The sequence below is a fragment of the Olea europaea genome, unplaced genomic scaffold (assembly GCF_002742605.1).
Source record: "Olea europaea var. sylvestris unplaced genomic scaffold, O_europaea_v1 scaffold2001, whole genome shotgun sequence".
Taxonomy (NCBI): Eukaryota; Viridiplantae; Streptophyta; class Magnoliopsida; order Lamiales; family Oleaceae; genus Olea; species Olea europaea.
The window spans coordinates 65272-90530 of NW_019237886.1; the positions used below are offsets into that span (position 1 = coordinate 65272).

General features: G+C 33.9%; 3 protein-coding genes and 2 long non-coding RNA genes across 10 annotated transcripts; 4 read left to right on the top strand and 1 right to left on the bottom strand.

Annotated features, from left to right (window-relative positions):
- The first annotated feature begins 649 nt into the window (after positions 1-649).
- LOC111379537 lies at positions 650-2098 on the top strand. The gene is made up of 2 exons (XR_002700057.1): positions 650-1085; positions 1525-2098. It is a non-coding gene; the product is annotated as an uncharacterized LOC111379537 (long non-coding RNA).
- Positions 2099-3105: 1007 nt separating this feature from the next.
- Positions 3106-6088, top strand: LOC111379536 (cyclic nucleotide-gated ion channel 1-like). 2 transcript variants are annotated; one of them, XM_023002928.1, is made up of 3 exons: positions 3106-3722; positions 4074-4937; positions 5482-6088. In XM_023002928.1, the coding sequence occupies exons 1-3, from the start codon at positions 3300-3302 to the stop codon at positions 5575-5577; spliced, it is 1383 nt and encodes a 460-aa protein (XP_022858696.1). In that variant the 5' UTR covers positions 3106-3299; the 3' UTR covers positions 5578-6088. The 2 variants fall into 2 exon arrangements, with proteins under 2 accessions (XP_022858696.1, XP_022858695.1); XM_023002927.1 differs by having other exon boundaries at positions 3110-3722; positions 5274-6086.
- A 2097-nt stretch (positions 6089-8185) lies between these two features.
- Positions 8186-10306, top strand: LOC111379542 (cyclic nucleotide-gated ion channel 1-like). 5 transcript variants are annotated; one of them, XM_023002934.1, is made up of 4 exons: positions 8186-8715; positions 9007-9605; positions 9690-9902; positions 10012-10306. In XM_023002934.1, exons 1-3 carry the CDS (start codon positions 8293-8295, stop codon positions 9898-9900), a joined length of 1233 nt encoding a protein of 410 aa, XP_022858702.1. In that variant the 5' UTR covers positions 8186-8292; the 3' UTR covers positions 9901-9902; positions 10012-10306. The 5 variants fall into 5 exon arrangements, with proteins under 5 accessions (XP_022858702.1, XP_022858700.1, XP_022858704.1 ...); XM_023002932.1 differs by having other exon boundaries at positions 10023-10306; XM_023002936.1 differs by having other exon boundaries at positions 9103-9605; positions 10023-10306.
- A 5489-nt stretch (positions 10307-15795) lies between these two features.
- LOC111379540 lies at positions 15796-16551 on the top strand. Its single transcript, XR_002700058.1, has 2 exons — positions 15796-15958; positions 16067-16551. It is a non-coding gene; the product is annotated as an uncharacterized LOC111379540 (long non-coding RNA).
- Positions 16552-17662: 1111 nt separating this feature from the next.
- Positions 17663-20918, bottom strand: LOC111379538 (protein BOBBER 1-like). Its single transcript, XM_023002930.1, has 6 exons — positions 20430-20918; positions 19135-19307; positions 18984-19032; positions 18670-18836; positions 18080-18163; positions 17663-17972 (listed from the first exon to the last, which is right to left on the bottom strand). The coding sequence occupies exons 1-6, from the start codon at positions 20830-20832 to the stop codon at positions 17934-17936; spliced, it is 915 nt and encodes a 304-aa protein (XP_022858698.1). The 5' UTR covers positions 20833-20918; the 3' UTR covers positions 17663-17933.
- Positions 20919-25259: the final 4341 nt, after the last annotated feature.

Below are 25259 nucleotides of genomic sequence, written 5' to 3' on the forward strand. Positions count from 1 at the left end.
CTAACCATTTAATCCCGTAAATTGTTCATAAAGTCTCCAAGCGTTGATAATATCAGGAATAGTTTAGTATTGGTTCTTTGTTTTAAATTCAATCTTGATCATCACTTTAGTTTAAGTTGAAGCTAGATTAACACAAACATTGATTGTAAATAATTAGTCTCCAAGGGAACGATAATTGAATTGTAATCCACTTTATTATTTATCATGATATTATAAACTGGCAATAGAAGCAAACAAATAGCTTCATCAATGAATTTGTTTTGATCTTCTACACGTGTATATTGTGGTTTCTTCAACTTAGAGTTCAAACGCATTTTCTCCAATTTCATCTACTTTATTTTCTGGACATTGCAAATCCGTGCACCAGCACATTTTCTTCTTGATATATATCAAAAATTTTGCCAAAAATATGTGAAGCACCAAAATTGACTGCTCGTTTAAATAGAAGTGAGAAATTCACAATAAAAATTAGAAGCCTCACTTTCTATCAAAGTCAAATTTCATGTTGCCTATAAAAATAGGGAAAAAGTTACAACCCTGCTCCCTGTCCCGAGTTGGGGACAGGGTCAGGCGCCATATGGCATTCCCTATTGGAGGGCACAGAGAATTATTAAAAAGCTATTTGTACTCTTTCACCGACCCACTGCTTGACATGGTGACGTGGAAAGATGAACAAAAAAATGAAACAAAAAACGCACAAAAGCCGCAAAAGAAACAAAAAACACAAAAAATAATTTTTACAGAAAAGGCGCGATTGCAGCTTTCATCCTCCATTTCCAAATTACCAAAATTGAAGCAGTCGTCATCGCCGTATTTCCAAATTGTAGCTTTCCTCCTCCGGTGTAACAAAGAAATTTCCAACTTGAAGTAGTGGCCGTCGCCGTATTTCCAAATTGAAACCAATATTGTAAACTTTTCGGCCAGAAGCTGCGATACCCCTCAGTGAAGCTTTCTCCGGTGTAACAAAGAACTTTTCGAGTTGAAGCAATCGTCGTCGCCGTCTTCATAGATTCGGCTGTGTAAGAAAGAGTCGTTTCCGGCTTCAAGTCGCCGGCTTCATTAATTGGAGTAGATGACGGACAACGGTATTTCCCTTCATTAAGCTTAAATGTTAAACTAATTTCTCACCCACTTGTTCTGTGAAAGTATAATTAACTAAATGTTAAACTAAATTTTCGAGCAATCCGTTTTGCCATTCTATAGTTAACTGAGTTAGGGGAAAGCTTAAATGTTGAACTAATTTTTCACCCACCTGTTCTATAATAACGTAAAGTAATTGAATTAGGGGAAACCTTAAATTTTTCACTGGACATGAGGAAGCCTAAATGTTTCATTGAACTTGGGTAAGGCTTAAAGATGTCATGTCACTGAAGTTGGGTAAAGCTTAAATGTGTCACTGAAGTTGGGGAAAGCTCAAATGTTTCTTTACCTGTTTGAGATGACACATTTATCGTGTATTTTGTTCAGAATTAGACGAATATGGGAAAAGAGGAATTAACCTTGTAATTGGATTTGTTACTGCAGGCAAGGAAAATTTGGAAGAGGTGGATGATGTGGTTTTATTAGAGTCCGAAAATGACAACATTTTGGACAGTGAGAAATTCATAGATGATGGAATTGTAGGAGTAAACAGTATGATTGTGCTCGAGATGGGTATGAAGTCCAAAGATGAAAAAGATATGACAAAGTGTGTCAATCAGTTGCTACACTTGCGGACATGGCTGCATGGAACGACGAGCAAACCCGTGACGTACTATAGTGGATAGAATGCAAATAAAATAAAAAAAAATTCATTTAAGATGACGAGGTCGAGTTGTGGAAGTAATGACGTGTCTCATCATGTATTTCAGACAGCGTCTGATAGTGGAGCGTCACAACATATCGGCAATTTATGTATTAAGGATCCAAAATGCAATGTTCTAGTTAAATGTCCTTGATTCCTTTTATAGTTACTCTGCCTTCTTACCTTCTGTGTCAAGATTATATATCAACTTTAATTGTATTGATCTTGTGGTCATTGCTCTTGTAATGTTGCCTAGTGTGTCATAGCAGCACCCAAATTTTAATCAAGCAGCAGCATGTTCTGGTCTTTGATTCATCATGTCTGGTCTTTAGTTTGTTTTGGAGTTTATTTGAGTTCTATTGCCATATTCAGTTAACATCAACACATGAAAATTGGTGAACTGGAAACAAGTTCTTGCAATACTAAGTTCACATTGCAACTCACCCAAATGAACACCAAACTGAACAGCAGCATTAGCAAAATGAACACTAACAATTGAAGGTGAAATACTAAAGTCACATTGATATGAAAGTGAATGAAAATTACATGTCTTCCCACATACAAAAGTGAAGAACTCAAATTAGTTGTACAAATTCCCCACAGCAGCATCCTTTCCTCGATTTTATAGTCACCCAACTAAACTCCAACTATACATAACAGAACACACTACACTTAACAGAACACATACTACACATCACAAGTGGTAGGGAGTGATACTAATGACAGCACAACTACTACTGAAGCATCCTTTACATAATGTTTGCTGTGAGATTCCACACGAGGTGATGATTGGCGTTTAAAAGGACAAAATTTCCGCTGGAGGTGCTTGACTTCGACCAAAGTTTTCGCCTCCAAGGGTTTTCTTTGGTTTGAGGGAGAGTGAAAATGAGAGGTTGTTGCGACGGATGGCATTTAAGAGGACAAATTTCTGTCGGCGATGGAAGCTGGATTTCGATCTCTGTTTTCGCCTCCAAGGGTTTCCTTTTGTTCGAGAGATTTGGGGGAAATTGAAATGAAAGGGAGACTACCGCATCAACCATCTAATTGGGCCGGTTCAAGTTTTGACCCAACAACTTTGTTATGTTTTCAAAAAAATTTGAAATCCCTTCGTTTTCAAGTCAGCGTGTAAACGAATGTGTCAAACAACATGTACCCATAGCGCGATCGTAAAAATAGTGATCAATATAAGTTTAAACTATTGGTCTTAACAAAATTATCTTAAACCTTGAAGTCAGCGCTGCCATCTTTGAACCTAAATACTTAATGGGCCCAGATGGCCAGGGTCTATGTAACATTTTCAGCCGTCTCCCCACTTGCTCAGAGCACCAACCTCCTTAATTTAGTCTTCAAATTCAATTCTGGTGTTCCATCAAGAGGAATAACTATTTTTGCTTTTTGACGAGTTTCAAACCGCCCAAAAGGCTATATCTTATGTTCTGAAAATAATTCTAGAGTTGACTTACTTGAGTATTTTTCAAGAATACTAAATATTTTCAGAGCTCAAACTGGATGAGAGATGTCAAATGTCTATGACAATTGGGAAAGATTGGTGGGAGCTGTGATCCGGAGAGAGCAAATATGGCAAATGTTTCATGATCGCAGTCCAAGCGTCAGTTCCGTAGCATCAGATTTCAGTTTGGATTCTCAGATCCTTGATGTCTCTTTTGATTTTTCGAGTCGTGCAGGTACGTCTCTGTATCAGCCACCTGCAGTTGAAAACTCTCAAAATGAAGAAAAAGCTGTTAAGAAGCTGGGGTCTTCGGTACTAGAGATGAGGGTCAAAAGAAAAGATGCAATTCAATGGATGTCTTACGGATTACTCCCAGAGAGATTGAGAGAGGTAATCAGGAGGTACGACAAATACCTCCCGATTCGTTATCTTCCCAAGGACCTCAGTAAAGATGTTATGCGTCACTTTTGCTTGGCACTTCTTAAGAGAGTGAGTGCTTCTTCATTCAGCTTTTATGTTCTAGTTATATTTATTACTGCTGTTCTTTCAAGAGAAAAATGAAAAATGAGTTGAAAGAAGTCAGTTCAAAGCTTTATTTATTTACTTGCAATTAAAAGTTTTAAGCTATTGATTTCTGCTTCGTTTAGACTGTGTTATAATTGAATAGTATCTGGATTACAATAATTTTTTGAGTACTAAATTATATACTGAGGTCAAGGCCCAGTTGGTAAGGGCTAAGTCTTACCAGATACAGTTCGAGTCTCATTTGGGCAAGGGTGAAATCCAAGAAAGAAAATAAATAAATAAATCTATATAGCTAATATTTTAACTATGTTTTAGGCGCCCATGTTTGAGAAAATGGATATACTACTTTTGGATGCAATGTGTGGCCGTCTAAAAACCGTGCTTTACACTAACAATGGTTTCATATGGCGGGATGGTGATCCGATTGATGAGATGCTGTTTATAATTCGTGGAGAACTGCTGTCAGGTTCAGTGACAACAAATGGAGGAAAAACTGATGACTTTTCAAATTATTTTTATTTAAAAGGTTTTGACTTCTGTGGAGAAGAGCTCCTCGAATGGGCGTTCGACCCCAATTCGTCGTCCAACCTCCCAATCTCGACCAGAACTGTTCAAGCCCTCTCAAAAGCAGAAGTGTTTGCACTGGCGGCCGCTGATTTGAAGTTTGTAGTCTCTCAATTCAGATACCTATACAGTTTTAATCAGATGTGTCACATTTTTAGGAATTACTCGCTGCAGTGGAGGAATTGGGCAGCAAGTACTATACAAGTAGAATGGAGGCATTATCACAGCAAGAAGCTAGTCCGAGAAGAGGAGAGCAGTTTGCGAGGTGCATTGGTGAAGCCGATAATGATGAGGAGGATATCAATCATTCCTCTTCAAAGTTCCGTTTCGTCAGATTTCAGTTTGGATTCTCAGGTCCTTGATGTCCCTTTTGATTTTTCGAGTAGTGCAGGTACGTCTTTGTATCAGCTACCTGCATTTAAGAAGCTGGGGTCTTCGGTACTAGAGATGAGGGTCAAAAGACAAGATGCAATTCAATGGATGTCTTATGGATTGCTCCCAAAGAGTTTGAGAGAGGAAATCAGGAAGTACAATAAATACCTCCTGAGTCGTTATCTTCCCAAGGACCTCAGTAAAGTTATTATGCGTCATGTTTGCTTGGCTCTTCTTAAGAAAGTGAGTGCTTCTTCATTCAGCATTTATGTTCTAATTATATGTATTACTGTTCTTTCAAGAGAAAAATGAAAAATGGCTTGAAAGAATTATGTTCAAAAAGCTTTATTTATTTACTTACAAGTAAAAGTTTTAAGCTATTGATTTCTGCTTCCTTTAGATTCTGTTATAATTGAATAGTATCTGGATTACAATAATTTTTTGAGTACTAAATTATATACTGAGGGGTAAGGGCTAAGTCTTACCAGATATAGTTCGAGTCTCATTTAGGCAAAGGTGAAATCCAAAAAGAAAATAGATAAATAAATCTATATAGCTAATAATTTAACTATGTTTTAGGTGCCCATGTTTGAGAAAATGGATAAAATAATTTTGGATGCAATGTGTGACCGTCTAAAAACCGTGCTTTACACTGACAATGGCTTCATATGGCGGGATGGTGATCCGATTGATGAGATGCTGTTTATAATTCGTGGAGAATCGCTGTCAGGTTCAGTGACAACAAATGGAGGAAAAACTGATGACTTTTCAAATTATGTTTATTTAGAAGCTGGTGGCTTCTGTGGAGAAGAGCTCTTCGGATGGGCGCTCAACCCCAATTCGTCGTTGTCCAAGCTCCCAATCTCGACCAGAACTGTTTTAGCCAATGCAAAAGCCGAAGTGTTTGCACTGGCGGCCGATGATTTGAAGTTTGTAGTCTCTCAATTCAGACACCTATACAATAGTGAGCAGATGCGTAACATTTTTAGGCATCACTCGGCTCAGTGGAGGACTTGGGCAGCATGTTATATACAAGTAGAATGGAGGCGTTATTATAGGAAGAAGCTAGTTCTTAAGATGCATTAGCAAAGGCGAGAATGCAAAAGAGGACATCAATCATTCATCTCCAGAGTCATATGAACCAGATTTCATTGCTGAAGAAAAGTAAGCACGTTTTAATTTTTCAGGTTATTGTTTTTTTCAGTTATTCGCCTTGTAAACTTGTGTCCGGGTTTTGTATTCTACTATGTATTGTAACTTTATCATGCATGTTAATTGTATGACTTGGTTCTGTACGAATTCGAACTTGTTAGTGTTGCATTTGCAATTCCTTATCTTACATCCTACATCAAGGACACTATACAATTGCCAATACACGATTCTAATTTGAGATTTGCAGCTCCTTTTATAACTTCAACACCTCAGTACATCAAGTTTTGTTAGTCAATGTTCAAATAGCAATGTACTATAATTGTCGATAGTACGAGGGACATTGCCTTAACAAATATAGCATATCGTCAAAACATCTCCTTTGCAATGTTGGGGGGGTGTCGAATAGCAAATATCTGCATCACGATTTTGCCTTTGTTTGGATACTATGTATAAATTGATTTATAAATTCAGTCGGTTAATCATTGATTTCAAGTATATATCTATAACTATCACTCATTATTATTCACACGTTTTGTGGAATTTACTTCCCCTTTCCTTTGTGCTCTAGTTGTTCTCTTTTCACTTCCTTTTTGCCTTGTTCTTCTTCAATTGAGGGGTTTAACCTATAAAAGCAATAATTACACAATTGTGAGTAAAAATTTGTTCATTTAATCAATATTAAGCTTATTTAGGCATTCAATAAGTGTGTAAAAATACACTTACCAATCATCGATTGATGACTTTAGGAACGATATTGATATTGAGAGGTGATATAGTTATCTAACTCGTGCAACAGTTGACATAGATTTTGATAAGAGATGAGAAGATACTTATATAGATGATGTAATCTTAATTGAATTTATACGAATTAATGTGTTTATATATTGCCGAAATTTACATATAGATATAATAAATTTGTACATGTACATTGGAGTAATTTTACGCGAGAGATGTGCATAAGGCTATTTTATGCGAGAGATCACTATTTAAATTGGATAATTGGTGTTGAGACGTACGAAAAGAAATTGCAAGTTATTGAATTTAGTAAACATTAACTGACCTAAGTGAAATCAAATTTTCTAACCATTTAATCCCGTAAATCGTTCATAAAGTCTCCAAGCGTTGATAATATTAGGAATAGCTCAGTATTAGTTCTTTGTTTTAAATTGAATCTTCAAAATATTAATTGATCACCACTTTAGTTTAATTTGAAGCTAGATTAACACAAAAATTGACTGTAAATAATTAGTCTCCAAGGGAACAATAATTGAATTATAATCCACTTTATTATTTATGATGATATTATAAACTGGCGATAGAAGCAAACAAATATCTTCATCCATGAATTTGTTTTGATCTTCTACATGTGTATCGTGGTTTCTTCAACTTAGAGTTCAAAGGCATTTTTCCCATTTGCGTCTACTTCATTTCATGGACATTGCAAATCTTAGCACCAACATATTTTCTTCTTGATATATATCAAAATATCTCGCCAAAAATATGTGAAGCACCAAAATTGACTACTCGTTTAAATAGAAGTGAGAAAGTCACAATAAAAATTAAAAGCCTCACTTCCTATCAAAGCAAAATTTCATGTTGCAGCCCCTACGGGCATGATGCAGTAGTAAAGCAAGAGGATTTTATACGGAGTATCGAAAGTTCGAATCCTTACGGCAGCTGGAAAGCAACATTTATGTTGGAAAGCAATTGTCTTGTGGAAGTAAAGTTATGGTGCACTTTGTCACCCTTTCGGGTGACTTGTCCGGTCCAAGTGTGTATAAGTTATGATCGCAATCCAGATTTACCTAGGTGGTGAATTATGGGAGAAGGCTGCCGCTCCTCAGAATTAGTCAAGCGAAACTTGAATATCTAAGTTATCCAAAAAAAAATAAAAAATAAAAGTGCGTATTTCATGCTGCATATAAAAATAGTGATCTACGTAAGTTTAAACTATTGGTCTTAACAAAATTATCTAAAACCCTGAAGTCAGCGCCGCCATCTTTGAACCAAAATCTTGCCTATGTAACATTTTCACCCGTCCCCCCACTTGCTCATAGCACCAATCTTGTTAGCACCTGTTTATCCCCATTAAATTAAATTACATTATATTTTATTTTTTATTTTTATATTTTCAATCACACAATCTTTCATAAAATAATATTACACTTAAATCGAAAATTTTTCTTTCTTTTTTAATCACTTATTTTTCTAAAAAATATTATTCTCCTCCATTTTCATTTTCAGGTAATGGGGATCAAACATGGGCTAATTTGTCTCCAAATTCAATTCTTGTGTTACATCAACAGGAGTAACTATTTTTGCTTTTTGACGAGTTTTGAACCACCCAAAAGGCAATATCTTATGTTTTGAAGATAGTTCTAGAGTTGACTTACTAGAGTATTTTTCAAGAATACTGAAAATTTTCAGAACTCAAACTGGATGAGACATGTCAAATGTCTATGACAACTGGGAAAGATTGGTGGGAGCTGTGATTCGGAGAGAGCAAATATGGCAAATGTTTCATGATCGCAGTCCAAGCGTCAGTTCCGTTTCATCAGATTTCAGTTTGGATTCTCAGATCCTTGATTTCCCTTTTGATTTTTCGAGTGGTGCAGGTACGTCTCTGTATCAGCCACATGCAGTTGAAAACTCCCAAAAGGAAGAAAAAGCTGTTAAGCAGCTGGGGTCTTCGGTACTAGAGATGAGGGTCAAAAGACAAGATGCAATTCAGTGGATGTCTTATGGATTACTCCCAAAGAGTTTAAGAGAGGTAATCAAGAAGTACGACAAATACCTCCTGATTCGTTATCTTCCCAAGGACCTCAGTAAAGTTATTATGCGTCATGTTTGCTTGGCCCTTCTTAAGAGAGTGAGTGCTTCTTCATTCAGCTTTTATGTTCTAGTTATATGTATTACTACTGTTCTTTCAAGAGAAAAATGAAAAATGAGTTGAAATAAGTCAGTTCAAAGCTTTATTTATTTACTTACAAGTTTTAAGCCATTGATTTCTGCTTCGTTTAGACTGTGTTATGACAGAATAGTATCTGGATTACAATAATTTTTTGAGTACTAAATTATATACTGAGATCAAGGCCGTGAAATTCAAAAAAGAAAAGAAAAAAAATAAAACTATATAGCTGATATTTTAACTATGTTTTAGGTGCCTCTGTTTAAGAAAATGGATGAAAAACTTTTCGATGTATTGTGTGACCGTCTAAAAACCGTGCTTTACACTGACAATGGCTTCATATGGCGGGATGGTGATCCGGTTGATGAGATGCTATTTATAACTCGTGGAAAATCGCTGTCAGAGTCAGTGACAACAAATGGAGAAAAAGCTGACTTTTCAAATTCTTTATATTATCATGTTGGTGACTTCTGTGGAGAAGAGCTCCTCGCATGGGCGCTCGACCCCCATTCGTCGTCCAACCTCCCCATCTCGACCAGAACTGTTTTTGCCAATTCAAAAGCCGAAGTGTTTGCACTGGCGGCCGATGATTTGAAGTTTGTAGTCTCTCAATTCAGACACCTACACAGTAGTAAGCAGATGCGTTACATTTTTAGGTATCACTCGCTGCAGTGGTGGGATTGGGCAGCAAGTATTATACAAGTAGAATGGAGGTATTATTGTAGGAAGAAGCAAGTCCGAGAAGAGGATAACAGTTCGCAAGATGCATTGGCGAAGGCGAGAATTCAAAAGAGGATATCAATCATTCTTCTTCAGAGGCCATATGAACCAGATTTCACAGCTGCAGAGAAGTAAGCACATTTTAAATTTTTGGGTTATCGTTTCCCATTACTCTGATGTAAGTTTATTGTATGGCTTGGTTCTAACTTGTTCAGTTCGATTCTGTACAAATGTAATCTTGTTAGTGTTGCACATGGAAATTCAAACATCCTGGACTACAATTGGGCAGCCCGGGCTATACAACTAGCATGGCAAAATTATTATAGAAAGAAGCTAATCCGGGAAGAGGCGATCAGGTTTCAAGATGCACTGACGAAGGCGATAATGCTTCCAAAGCCAGCTGAACCAGATATCACAGCTAAATAGAAGTAAGCACATTCTAATTATTTTTCGGGTTATAGTATTACAGTTTTAGACGCATTCTGAGCGACCCAAGAATGCACTTATAAAATTGTAGCTAACGGATGATCTTCACAGATTTGGGTCAGAACGTAGCCCGATCTGGACGCAATTAGATGTCTCAATACTGAATATCTATCGGGACCCTGGCCGGAAAACACGGAGAGCGCCATCCTATCTGCCATCCTATCTATCCTCATACTATCTGTTTGTTCTTTCAGTTATTCGCCTTGCAAACTTGTGTCCGGTCCTGTATTCCAATACATATTGTAACTGTATCATGCAAGTTAATTGTATGACTTGGTTCTGTACGAATGTGAACTTGTTAGTGTTGCATTTGCAATTCCTTATCTCACATCCTACATTAAGGACAGTATACAATTGCCAACACACAATTCTGAGTTGAGATTTGCTGCTCCTATTATAACTTCAACACCTCAGTACATCAAGTTTTGTTAGTAAATGTTCAAATAGCAAGACGTCAAACAATGTACTATAATTGTCGACAGTACGAGGGACATCTCCTTAACTAGTAGCATATCATCGAAGCATCTCTTTTTGAAGTGTGGGGGAGGGGTCGAATAGCAAATATCTTCATCACGATTTTGCCTTCGTTTGGATTCAATGTATAAATTGATTTATAAATTCAGTCAATTAAACATAAATTTCAAGCATATATTTATAACTATCACTAATTATTATTCACGTATTTTGTGAAATCTACTGCTATCCTATTACTATTCGCAAACGGAGGCTTTGTATCTTGGGTTAGTTTATTTTTCCAAGCGAACAAAATAATTGTTGCTAGTAACTGCTCATGAAAGGAAAGAAAAGAATTCAAATTTCAAGAAAATTACTAACGGAGATTATGAAGGATTTTTGTTTTTTTATTTTTCTGGGTATAAAGTGGTCTATTGTAAGGAATGATCATTATGGAGATGAATTGGCTGAAATGATGAATGTACATTAATTTCAAATTTTTATTTATACTTAAAACATTTCAAAATTCAACTCACTCAGACGAGGAATGAAAACAAAGCATAACATTAGCCAATTTGAACTGAGTATTGTCTCGACCTCATCCAGGTTATCTCTGCTACCATGGTACGCAGCACGACTTTTTCGGCCTGCCTTCTTGCAAACTGACATGCCGAATCATTAGAAATCACCTCCCATGAATCATAAACTCATCCATTTCAGTGATTTATTGCTAACAGATTCTGGTGTCAATCACATATAGCCCTTGTTTTGGTGGGATTAAAAGTAGATTAAAAGGAAAAATTAGAAGTTTTTGAATTATTTGTCAGACAAATTAGAAGTTTTTTTCCTACTTTAATTGTAGTGCAACCTTCTACAATTTGTCAGCCAAGTTAGAAGTCGCCTTCGTTTTTTATGTTTGAATTACAGGAAATGCCCTTCTCACGAAAAATTATTGAAATATTGAAGGAGCACATAGGTCATTCTGTTGTCTACTTTAATTGCAGGGTAATCAATAAATTTTCGTTTGGAGATTTTTATATTAGAGTCAAACATCATCATACTTCAGACATGTCATAAATTTATCAAATATTATATTTACTAATTGTCCTCCAAGGCATTAATTTGGGTTAGAGCATTTAAAGTTGGTATATGACATATTGTTGATTTAGTTGGTCAGTAAACGTATCTAAATGAATTATCTTTCGAACTTTTGATTTGAATTATCTTTTGCGAGGATTTAGATAATGATGCATCTGTACATTGTTTTCAGCTTTTTAATTTCTCCCCATAATGTCGAGGGAATTATCCAATCAAACAGACAATCAGCAAACCATGTTATAAAATATCACACATTTTAGATAAGAGTTCAAACTATGCATTTATTCTCAATATTCTTTTAGTTTTATTTCATTACATTGTGGTGGATCAATTATACATATACTACACTATCAAAATAATTAGATAAAAGAATTAGGCTCTGGCCATAATCCAATTATAACAGGAAAACCTATGATGTTGGCATGATATGTAATAGCAAACTCTAAACAGAAATGAGAAGCACTTTTAATAGTATTAAATCATTTATAAATATTTCAACTAGCACTTATTAAAATATTGGGATTTATGTTCACCGGTATAAAATAAGAGACATCGTCTTGATTGTATAAAATGAAAAATATGCTCAAATTTTAAGCAGTAATTTCACAAACTTCAGGTTGCAAATATCATGCAATATTCTAGTGGATTCATCAAATCTATTAGATAAATAATATTTTGATGATTAACATGGAGAAAGACAATGTCCCATATATCACCCTAATTAATTTTCAAAAATATAGAGAATTCAATTCATATTTGAACTAGTGATGGTTAATATTTAATTCTCAATAAAGAGGAAAAACAATATATGGGAATTTATTGGATTGAAGAATTCTCTGGCTCTTCATTGAATATTTGAGTTCTTAATTTCGCATCATTATCAATTCAGTAATAGTCCAATTGATCGTGTCAAACAATAATATATTCAGCAATTGAGCTTCTAGTTCAATTAGAAATGTCAACGAGTCGAGCCAAAACTTAAGACTCGAACTCAAGTCGAGTAAAAATGGTTTGGTCTTTTTTTTCCCCAAGCTAAGCAAGCTTTCGACTCGGACCTTATCAAGCTAAGTCGACTCATTTATAAAAATAAAAAAAAATAAAAAAAAAAACGAAGAAAGAAAAAAAAGAGGTGGCTAAGTAGCAGCTTGTGTAGCTGTCCAGTTATGGCTGCCTGCTACTTCTGATTGCAATATCAAGTAAAAACGTTGTCTGGAATAGGGCGCTGACCCACATGGGGTCATGTGGGGTCAACTGACCCCACAGTTTTTTTTCCTGGCTGTTGAAAATGGTTATTTGGGTTCCAACTTTTTTTTCCCCCCTGGCTGTTGAAAACGGTTATTTGGGTTCCAATTAATTCCTAGTAGCCCAATGACTCCAATCCATTATCCATATCCATATGGTCCAATGACTCCAAAGTCCAATCCATTATCCATGTATTGAGAGCGATGTACTTGACGATATTGATAACGATGTAATTATATGACGTTTTCAAAATATGAAAATGCGTAGGCTACAATTGTTGTAGCATATGAATTTATTTTCGTTAATAATACGTTGTTCGAAAAAAATTTCATTTTTGACCCCACAGTCCAAAGTCTCTAGGTCCGCCCCTGGTCTGGAATATAACACTCGCAAATACTTCTGCCTACTACCTATAGTTATACATATGTTTTTTATTTTAAGGCTTGACTTGTCATGGGCTGCCAGCCGCTACCTCGAGCTTTGGCAAACACCCCAAAATGGGGACTGGGGCTCAGCCTGGATAAAAATCAATGTCCATATAACATGAGTTACATATTTTTCTTCATGATAAATATTCATTGAAAATTATATATTTTTCAAAACATGTGCTATTTCGGAAGTATGTTGTATTTACTAGACTTATTCAATAGCAATATGTCGAATTTTTTTGAAATATTAGAAATTTGACTTGATTTCGTAATAACATAGTATTGTTTAAAATATAAATTACATAAAGGTTTACTCTTTCAAGAGCAAAAATATAATTTATGCTAAATTTTATTTAATTATATTCTTTAGGAACAAATAAACTCTAACTAGAACATTAATAATAATATGCTTACTTCAAAAGCAACAATGTTTTATAATAGATTGATAGACGTGTACTAAATTCATAAATTATACTCGTATTAAAAAGAATACGAACGACGAAATTATTCGAGCTATTAGCAAAAAAATAGATAATTAATTAGGAGAAAATATGAAACGCAAAATATTGCCTTGAATTTATTAAAGCGAATTCAACTGAAAAAATGGATATATTAATATAAAATTTGCCTTTTCCATGTTAACGTGAATTGACTTTATTTCGTAATTGATTAATGCACAAAGATATTCATACAAAATAAAAACATAATCACTATGCATACAATAAAACAATCATTGCTTTTTTAAGAACAATGAATCAATTGGAATATCACGTTCTTTTGGGACAAGTATTATTCTGCTAGAATATTATAATAATATAAGGTTTTTTTTTAAAAAAAAATCTATACAATATTTTTTAGGAATATTAATGAAATCGTAAATTATGTTTCTTTAAGAAAGCACGATTAAAAACAAATTATATTCAAGAATATAATATAAAAAAATACTATACTTTTTCAAGAGTAATGATAAATTATTAATCTAAATGTTGCAGGTGTGAATTTTTGCTCCTTCAAGAATAGCAAAATAATACAAATATCATATTCATTTTCAAGTAATGCTAAAATATTCTTCTGGAACATTATTTTAGATTGTTTATTTTCAAGAATAATAATTCAATATTCTTCTAAAATATTGATATAGATTGTTTATTTTCAAAAAAAAAATATGATACTCCTCTGGAATATTTACTAGAATATTAAACGAAAAAAAAATTACATTTATGTAATTATTTATTTATTTATCATAAATTGGTATAATTAAATTGTTATAATCAGATCGAATCACTATACCTCTTTTTTATAAAATTTAAAGTTAAGGTTATACTATCATTTTCTTTGAGCAAATTAAAAGAGTTCCTTTGTAAACTCAATTGGCTAGAACTTCTTTTTTTTCTTTGATTGAAGGGAAAAATTATACCTCAACTGATTAAAGAATTGAAAGCAAAAAGAGAAATCAATTTTACTAACTCAATTGATCAAAATTTCGTTCTGATAACTTGTTATAGACTAGAGATAAAAAGAGAGAGAATAAAGAAGTCAAAAAATTTGTGTGTTTCATTGAAAACTAAAGTCTCATATTTATGAGAAGAATTATGAATACAATAATAGCAATAATTAGAGGTGCAAGAGTATAATTAATATTCACCAATAATTATATTATTTATAACAAATAGTAAAATTGACATTATACATGTAAAAGTAACAACTTTATTAATATTGGGGAAAAAAAATTGTGCCAATTTTTCTCTCTCCTAACAAGTGGTTAGAGCATATCCAAAATGCTTTTTAAAAGTAAAAATAAATGACATATTTTAAAAAATCAACATTTAAAATTATATCTTAATAAACTTTTTAAATGAACATTTCAAAATAGAAAGTGTGTTTTTCAAATAGTCTAATTCACTCCCTATAATCAAATACATTCAAACTAGTCCAATTTTCATTGCTCCATATATTAATTCAACTAAATATTATATGTAAAAAATTAAAAAAATAGAGAAAATTATATAATAATTTGAAGAGAAGTCGATAAAAATAAAAGATATGGAAAAAAAATGAGAAATACGTATTAAGTGTAGTAAAATTACATGTTAAAAATAAAGAGATGTTCGGAGTATTTAAAAAAAAAAAAAGGGAAAAAAAGAAAAAAAAAATCCTCCTAACCCAAACCCCTCCCCGCCTCGCCCCAAACACAATATCTAATTACTTCCAGAATTGTGTTGTCGAGTAGTGGTACAATAAACCTTTTTCTTGAGAGTTAATTAAATCGCAGATCATCAACATTTGCCATTAATTACTATTTGCTCACCTTAAAATAAAATATTACTGACTACTCACCTACTTAAAAATAAATAAATAAATAAATAAATAAATAAAGAAGAAAATTTACTCATCCATCACCCTTTTAATTTCAATCCATCCAATCTAGACGAAAATGTCCACGTGGTGGATGAAAATCTTAGCTGGCCACCGACTTGGTAAAAAATAGACACGGTGGAAAACCACAATACATTTAATTGGCCCGTCAACAGGGCTTGTTCTTCTAGAATTTTTCCATTTAAAGAGGCGATTTCTCTTCAAAACGTTAGAATTATTCTTTTCTATTCTACTCATCTTCCCCCAAATCAGTTTCTCATCAATGTAATCTCTGGTCAAGACTTTCAAATCAAAACCGAAATTGAAAAACCTTCAAACTTCTATCGAAAGAGATTTTCCATAAAGCTCGCGAGACATACAAGTACCCAAGCTGGGAAAATATAGCCAGCCAAAAGGAAATAGTATGTAGCTGTCCAGTGGTATCTGAATAATGATCTGACTCATTTTCTTAATATCTCTTACTAATTTTCTGTTCAAATGATTAATGATCAGATTTGATTGTCTTGCAGGCTGCAATTAGGAGGTACATCATTGAAAAACAGGTATGTGAAGTTTACAGAGTTTTCATTAGACTGGGGGAGTGGTTTCCCTGTCGCAAGGAAAGAAATACAAGAGTTCATTTGGAAGATGATGTGAGGTTGAGAGTTATAATTGTTAAGCGTAAAATGTTTGCAAGTTTGCAACGGAACCTCGGCCTGTGTATGGTGAGAAATACAGGAATCCGCTGACGGAAGAAGGATGCTCCATTGTCGGAGCCAATTTTCTGATGGTGTTTGTCGGTTGAAAATTGCTAGGATGGCTTGAAGAAATCATGGGTGCCCATATTTTCAGTGAATTAGTGCGTCGTCTAAGAGAAGCTGGAGCCTTTTGGCTCTAATTATTTGAACAACCAAGAAAATTATGGTTCGAATTATAATTTTTTTCTGATTTCTGAACAAATCTCAACTCAGAAAACAGGTTGAAGAAAGTGCAATTTATCCAACTTTTTGGCTTATTTTTTGGGTTTCTACTTATTGGAAAATAAGTTGCTTTTTTAATATAAGATTTTCCAACATGGCAATTTTTAACGGAGTTAGTGGCCACCTAGGATTTTCCTCTGCCACATGGACATTTTTTGCCTAGTTGGATGAAGGGCTAATGAATGGGTAATTTTTTTCAAAAGTTGGTGAACAATCAGTAAAGTTTTATTCTATGGTGAGCAGGTAGTAACCAATGACAGATGGTGATGTTCAGTGATTTAATGCACTCTTTTTCTTAAACATTTGTGAAGGGATTCAAATAACAAAATCTCCAAATTTCTGAATTAAAGAGTAACCATCTTAAATATAGTTCATTCAGTGTTGACATGACTAGTTGAGTGCTTGAACTGTCGATTTCCAAATTGATCTAACCGGCCATACCTAGCTTCCAAATTGATCTAACCGACCGTACCTAGCTTTTATACACTACTCAAATGGGGGCCGTGCCCTTGGGGGTGAGAAAAATTTCAATAGGACGATCGCACCTCGTGATTGAGTCACCTCGGCGGGTGGCTCCCCACACACCCCCGAAGTTTGTGGATCACCCGTCGAGGTGGCATCTCAACATTGGACAGGCGCACCACACTTAAGATTCTCTCCCTAGGGCCAGTTATCCAAAGGGTTGTTCAAGGGCTTCATTCCTCAGACTGTAGGTCACTAGGAATTTTTGTTGTTAAATCTATATATTTATGCACGCTTCGCGTCATAAAAATACCATTGAAATTTATTCAAGTCACTTGTTTTGAGCACTATGAACCATGAATAGAAGCCCAAATCAGTTACACCAACACACGTCCAACAATGAACCAAACTTTCGAAACATACCATAAAAAAAATCATATTCAAGGACCTCCGCCATCCTTTCGGTAACATATAGCTGAAGGGATACCACATCTGTGATATCAGCTCCCCTACAAATATATATACAGTAAGTTCTACGAAAGGTAACTCCAACCAATTTATCCACTATGTAGCCCTCATTATTTGCGATTATAATTTTTGAAATAATGATTTTATAAAGAACGTGATTATAAAAGAAGAAAAATTGAATTTACATAAAATATTATTTTATTAAAATATGTGTCATTGATTAGAAAAATAAATTATATTTTTAATGGGAGCCAAACTGCTCTTTAACATTCATCCAACTGATTTAACATTCAAGGCCATGGGAAAGCACGCATTGATACATTAGAAACCTATCTAATAGCAAAGAACCCATCTTTTTAGTCACAACAAGCTTAAATTTCAAGTCGGTAATCAAAGAAGCCCTTCACATACAACACTGGAAAAAAGCTCATAAAAATATGGCACAACAAAAGTAAGATGAGTTCTCCAGTAAGTATATCCAACGATGTTAATTGATCTTTGCCCTTGAGAAGTCCATTTCAGGGTGCTGCAAATTCACATAGGTAATATCAGTACACACTCATCCTGAAATGGCCTATAAAGTGCGAGGCCAAAAGAAAAGAACTGAGAGTAGAGGGGTCATTGAGTTCTCACCTCAGCCATAAACTTCTTCATAATCTCTTGTTTCTGCATCTCATCACTTGTAGGAAGGCCCATGGATTTCTGTCTTTGGTCAAACTGCAGGAAGCATTTGAATAAAAATCATGGGAAAAGATGAATGTTAAAAAGGAACAAAGATCCAGAAGATAAATTGACAAGAAGCAAACAATGCAAAGACCAAAATGACATAACAAGATAAAAGGAAGAGTAAAGAAGGGGAATACACCCTAAACTTTCCAAAACAAGGTAACAAGTAACAGTGCCTCAAACTTGCTTCGAGTGCTCAGAATGTGCTAATCTCTCTCTCTCTCTCTCTCTCTCTCTCTCTCGTGACCTTACTGTACCATATAATTGGAAACCAACTCAACATTCAATTCAGTTGCAGTAATATTGGTCCTCCTCCCCGGCCAACAAAAAAAAAAAAACATTTACCGACAACTCTTTTACTTCTCCAAAATTCAATATGTTAAAATCAGCAAACTCAGACTCAATTTAAAGCAATATCCAAAATGAATGAATTTCCTTATATTTGTATTAAATGTCACTAATACAGCAAGTAAAATGCAAGAGTTTATGAACTCTACCATCATTTTTTCCACAGTTGTACGGGTTTCAGGATCCAGATCTGACAGTTTGCTGTTTTCAGGTTCTACTTTCTGGGTATCAACCTCGGGCTCACCCTTCACCAAATATTTCCACCATTCCATCTGGTTCTGTTTTGTTAGCAGTATAGAGATAGATTTCTGATCCTCTGCGAGGAATAGGTTTTCATTCATTTCAACACTTCCAACAACACAAATCAAATATACATATATTAAGGTATCATGATTAGCTACACCGATAAAGTATATTTGTCTTACAGAAAATTGTATCTATTAATGATCGCAATTAGACCTACCTAAGCTCCAAAAGCAGTCATCGACCTTCACAGGCTGAAAAAGTTCCCCCTGCAAAACATAAAGCATCGGTAGTTGGACTCTTGAAAATTACAATAGAAATAAAAGCATAGCAGGATAATCATGAACCGATATTAGGTGCAAACCACTTACATCGATGACAGGAGGTTGGCCTTTAAGCCCAACTTTTAGATAATTCTTTTTTATTTCACATGCAATGAACCTTGACTTTGTTCCAGAAGGAACAGGAACAATGATGTTAACCTCTTGCAATGATTGACCCCAAGAATAGTTCTCCATATCCAAACCATTTCCTCTGTTAGGAGCTGATCAGACAAGTAAACCATCAGTAATCAAAACAACAGTCTTTCCGAAAAACACTTAGTAAGCGATAGCCTCTACTATATTAATTTGAGGTACCCAATCAAGTACAACCGTTTCTCATTAGCAAAAGTGACATGATTATAACCCATGCTATAGTATATATTCCTTTGAATGCAATATTGCATGCTAGCTAAGCAAAAGATCACAAAACAATAAGTGCAAATCAATTTAACGCCCAAGCCCACCCCAGAAATATATTTAAAAAAAAAAAAAAACAACACTAAATTGAAATCAAGAAAAAAAAACGAATGGTTATAATTGATGTTGATAAAGTCGGCTTCGTCAAAAAGATATCATGAGAACTTTATGCAATTACTTTCTTAGTTTTGATTTTGTTGTGAAATCTTTTAAATCAGATGAGTAGCTATTCTTTATATGAACATAACTTTAAGTTAAACTATATATTATGTTGTCGGGAAAGGAAAAATACATGCATTACATGTCTTGGAGTGTCGGTGACACACATGATACATGTCATAACGGACACACCACACCATTAGGAGTGTCCATGCATCATATATGTAATGAGAAATCTACAAATTTTTCCTAAAGAAGAATACTGCACATCAATGTTCCCAATGCAACACTTCTCAGACCTAAATTCTAAAGCATCTTGGAAACTCCAAGCAAATTATTTGTATTTCTATGTTAGACCTTCCTAAACCACTCCCTATAGTAAAATACAACACTACACAAAAATCTCACCCATATTCTCTTTATCTTTTTTCATAAATCAACTATGAACAACGTATTCACACAGATGATAATAATCCGAACAACATAGCAACTATCCCCCATCTCCTGGCCGATCCTAGCTACACACATTATTTGAAAAAGCACAAGGATTAAGTACAAACCCAAAATAAATCCATCCACAAAAATAGCGATTCAACTGAACTATATTTACGAAAATTGCAAATATTGAGTATAACCAAAGGATTGGTAAACACAAATAGATATAAATAAATGTTGGAGACAACAAAATAACATAATCGGTAAATTTAGAATAATCATCTACAAAAATCTAATGTTTCCAAAAAGAAATAAAAATCAATGAGAAATACCTCGAGGCCCTTTTTTCTCCTCCTCTTTGGTCTCAGCTTCTCCATCCACCTTTTTCTCTGCCACCGTTTCCTTCACCACCTCCGTTTGAACCGCGGCAGCAACTGGCTCCTCCTCCTTTGCTTTCTTTTCGGCCTTTACATTCTCTTTGGCCTTCAATTCCTTTGTCCTCTTCTTCTCCTCGGCCTCCACTTTGTCCTTAACCATCCGAACCACAGCATTCACATCATTCACCAATGAATCGCTCTTGAACAAATCACTCTCCCTTGCCACGAACTCAAAAACCCTCTCCAAAAATCCAATCGGGTCCGATGGATCAAGCACGCCGTTAAACTGCACCTTTTTAACTGACGAAGTCGTCGGCTTCTTTTGATCTTCTTCTTCGTATTCAGATAGTATAGCCATTAGTTTAATGATTGGGTTCGAACAAAATTCAAGAGAGGGTTTCAAGGGTTTCCGACTTGGGGAACTGTAGTCTGTAGGGTAAACAAGTAAGAAGAGACGTGTATATATATAGGAAGAAAATTTTGGAGAAGTGAAGGAATGTTCTCGAAGGGTCCCTACTTTTAGGAAATTGTAAACAGGTCCTTGAAATGCTTGGAATTATTGCTACTGTATTCCATATAATTTGAAATTTGTGGAAAGCTCCTCTGAATTCTTTGAATTCAATAATTTCGACTTAGATTTGTACCGCTATGATGAATGTTCATAATGATAAAGTAGCATATAACACCACCTTTAAGGGGTGAGAAACTTACAATATCAACGTAATCGATCATAGATTTTATCTAGAGCTATTTTTTTTAATTTTTTTTTTCAAAACAATGTATCACATTCATGTCCACAACATTTAATAAATATTTTTATGAAAATTGTTATCATATCGTCACAAGCGTTCTCTACATACAAACAGGGGCGAAGCCGAGATTTTAGTTCAGTGTGGGCAAAAAATTTTCGACATTGAATGTCGAGGTTTTGGTTATGGATGTAATGACGCTAAAAAAATAAAATAATAGTACGATAATACTAAAAACAACATAATTTATATATTTCACTTGTTCCTTGCGAGTTTTAATACTCTGTGCGAACCGGAACTGCGACGCTGCAACAGGGACGAATTCTCTCACTCACAGACAAAGGATTGGATTGATTCAAATGAATGAAAGGGTTTGGGTCAATTGAATTTTGAGGGAATGGGTCTAATAGGGTTTCTCTTTTTGAGCTGGACATCGAATATTGGAAAAAGACTATGGATATTTACTACTATTGATATCTGAAATTTTAGAAGTGGGTTTAAAAAAAAAATAAAAAAATTATGCCCGCATTGGACATGCATTGACTCCGCCCATGCATACAAAACTACATAGGAGCAGTGGCATCACATTATAACAAATTGCATCAGATTTTTGCATGAACCTAAAGTGCTCTAAATTAGTGAGCCTCAATAAGGCACATGAGCATCCCACCTAGACTAAGGTAATTGTCCTAAAACTTGAGCACATATGCCATCTATAGGCATAAGAGCTGGGGCGATTCAAGAAGGGTCCAGTGGGCCCTTAACTTTTGGCATTTACAAAGTAGCCCATATAATTTTCAGTCCATAATTTTAACCCATAATTTTTACATACCCTCAATGAATTATGTTCATGGGTTCGCCGTTCATAAGACTTATTTACTAGCTTGCACTAGATTTTACACCAAATTTGGTGTGTAACGCCATTCATTATACTATATTTTGAACCATATTTGACCCCTCATGGTAGATTTACACAAATTTTGGTGTTTACCCCCCTAAGAGGTGAAGCAAGAAGGGTCCTATTTAATTTAGATGAAATCTTCAAATTTCATTATTGGTAATAGCAGTTACGATGAGGGGTCTTGGGATCTTCCTAAATACAATAAGAATCATGTGATTCCGTATTCCTTGATGCATAACATGCCTTATTTGGAGCGATGAGTAGACATTCAAAGATTCCTATGTGTACGTATGTAGCTAGGCGCCCACTGTCAAATGTGTTTTAACTGTTGAAAAGAAAATACAATCAAACAAAATCATCCATGATAAAGATCAAACCAATAAAGAATTGACACATGTCCAAAGGGTGTGAAAGGTTTCGATATTAATATTTGAATGATCAAAGCTCTGTCCATTCTCACCCCTCACACTTAAATTATACTTTTTCTATAGTTGATTGTCATGGTATGAACGGTCATCTAATCTTTCATCAAAATATAGGTATTTACATGTCAATAGTTTTGAAGTTTGCAAGCAAAATATATGTGATTGGAGACGTGACAAAGAATTTATTGATAGTTTGGTCATTTGAATTTGAAGGTCAAATATATACGCAAACAGAAATGAGAATTAAAGACTTAAATGTTACAATAATTGAAAGGAGCTACACGTTAATTTACATATAGAATACGAATTGTTGAGCCATTCGAATTTTCAAATGGACAACTTGTCACCAAATTAATTATTTTGTGTAATTAAATCAAGGAAATATTTCCAAAAAAGCATTTAACATAGGCTATGATTTTATTTTATTTTTCAATATCTTAATATTTGATTTTTTCCCCTTTTTTGAAGATTTTTATATAAATAACTTAGGTAATTCCATTCGTGTGAATTATACTTTCAATTAGTTTCAACCAGGCAAATATTTTTTTCTACTAGATAATTATACTTAAATTTGATTTTAATCGGGTAACATCACTTTAATTTGATTTCAATCGAGTAACTACATTATTAATTTATTGAAATTAAGGGAGTAATCCTGCCCAATTTAACTCATAAAAATCAATGACATGCTTGTCAATAAATAATTATCATCACATGCGGTTGTCAATTATTCATGCAAAATAAGCGCAATTTCAGTGAAATAAAGTACGAACATCATTTATTAGCACTTATATTATCAATTTTTGTCGTGCCAAGTGACATAGTTGGACGAAAAGAGCATTTACTCAATGGAACAAAATTAGAGTATAATTATCTAAATAAAACGGGACAAAGTACGTATATTTACCACGCAAATACCTTTATCAAGTACACAAAGTTGTACTAAATTTAAATCATAATTGGTTATAATGCGAAAAGGTTAAAAAGGTCGTGTTCCTCCCTCTTCAATTGTCTATTTATTACGAGATTTTGCACCTAATGCTAGATTAATAAAGGATTAATATTCAAACAAACGCGCAATTATTATTAGTAAATTTATAGGATTAAACCAGATGTATAGCACTTGCTGTACATCATGGTTCACAGCCCCCTCACAATGAGGGGGCCCCACCTCAATTTTTTTTTAATGTGTGCGAGCCCCCTCCGATATGAGGGGACTGTCAACCGTGCTGTGTGTTGGGCTGTGCCCACAGCACGGTCCAAATTTATAAGATCTTTGTATGATAATACTAATGTTGCAATATTTCACGTCATTATTATAAATTAAACAGTTGCTTCAAATCAACATGATTAGTTGAGTTTTAGGTTACTTATTGTTTTTTGTTTTTCCCCCCCTTTTAGTTACTATCTAGTAAAACAAAACAATTGTATTTAATATAATAGTAACAGTGTAAATCATGCTTCACAAACTAAGTAAATTATGGTAAAGTTTACATTTAAGTAAGACAGCATGTAACATGCTTGTATCCAGAAAATAATTATGGGTTGGGCTAAAATTTCAAAATTCTAAATAAACTTAAGTTATGTGAGATTGAGTTTAGAAGAATACGCTCACTTTAGAAAATATAAACTAATAGAATCATGACAAATATAAGCAAATGTAATATATCCACCAATCAATTTTTAAATATTTAATGGGTACTATTCTAAAGAATTTTACAACCAGCTACTCCTAACAACTGAAAGTTTTGACCAAATAAGAAAATCGAAAATATATTATTGTACACCACTGTTCTCAAAAGACTATTTAATGTGGACGTCAATCTTTTATACCAACACATTCCATGGTGAGTAAAGAATCCACCCAAAGTGGGGAAAAAAAAAAACCAAAAACAAAAACAAAAACAAAAAAAGGCGAGGAATTTCGAGAGTAAAAAAAATTGTTTCTTTCATGTCCCTACTTGATCAACTTCTATAATATACATATAATCTTATTATTTTATATAAATAAGCTCTTTTAAATATTCTTTTTATTATAAGATTAAATATAAAGTGAGTCACTTATTTTGATTGTAACATCTATTTTATGGTCAAAATAAATAAATTTCAATCTTATAAGTATGAATCAGTTACGAAAATATTTTTAGAATTAAAAAAATTTAATTAGTTTAAGCTTAGCCAAATATTTTGTGTCTCCTACAAATAAAATAAGTAATTTATTTTAGCTCTATTCAATACAATTGTATTTATTATAAATATATAATTACAATTAAAACATGCATTAAATAAAAATCTAAAATCATATTTGGATAATTGGAATTGGACTGAAACTCAATATGAAGCTGGACAAATATTGAATTTGAGCCAATTTAACTATAAAAATCTTTTTGTCTTAGCCCCTGCTAGATCCGCCTCTGCGCGTTTGGATGGTTTTTATTTTGGGAAAAATGATAAAGTTTTTATAGGTTATAAAAACAATAAATTTATGAATTTATGTTTGAACAAGTTGTGGTAAGGAGGGAGTTCACAACTCGGAGTTTAATGAATTTGTTAAGTTTTATGGATTTTCATGACTTGAATATATAGAATTTCACAAACTTTATAATATTTTAAAAGAATTATATTTTATAAATTTAATAGATTAGTGGAGTTTTAATGAATTTTTTAAGCTCATTATAAAGTGATATAACTTATTAATGGATTATCCACA

Coding starts and splice junctions, on each gene's coding strand:
- LOC111379536 (XM_023002927.1), top strand. CDS start 3,300: ATGTCAAATGTCTATGACAATTGGGAAAGATTGGTGGGAGCTGTGATC. Junction 3,723..4,073: donor GCTTGGCACTTCTTAAGAGA/GTGAGTGCTTCT, acceptor ACTATGTTTTAG/GCGCCCATGTTTGAGAAAAT. Junction 4,938..5,273: donor GCTTGGCTCTTCTTAAGAAA/GTGAGTGCTTCT, acceptor ACTATGTTTTAG/GTGCCCATGTTTGAGAAAAT.
- LOC111379542 (XM_023002933.1), top strand. CDS start 8,293: ATGTCAAATGTCTATGACAACTGGGAAAGATTGGTGGGAGCTGTGATT. Junction 8,716..9,006: donor GCTTGGCCCTTCTTAAGAGA/GTGAGTGCTTCT, acceptor ACTATGTTTTAG/GTGCCTCTGTTTAAGAAAAT. Junction 9,606..9,689: donor GATTTCACAGCTGCAGAGAA/GTAAGCACATTT, acceptor TAACTTGTTCAG/TTCGATTCTGTACAAATGTA.
- LOC111379538 (XM_023002930.1), bottom strand. CDS start 20,832: ATGGCTATACTATCTGAATACGAAGAAGAAGATCAAAAGAAGCCGACG. Junction 18,837..18,983: donor TGACTGCTTTTGGAGCTTAG/GTAGGTCTAATT, acceptor TATTCCTCGCAG/AGGATCAGAAATCTATCTCT. Junction 17,973..18,079: donor TGAAGAAGTTTATGGCTGAG/GTGAGAACTCAA, acceptor GTGAATTTGCAG/CACCCTGAAATGGACTTCTC.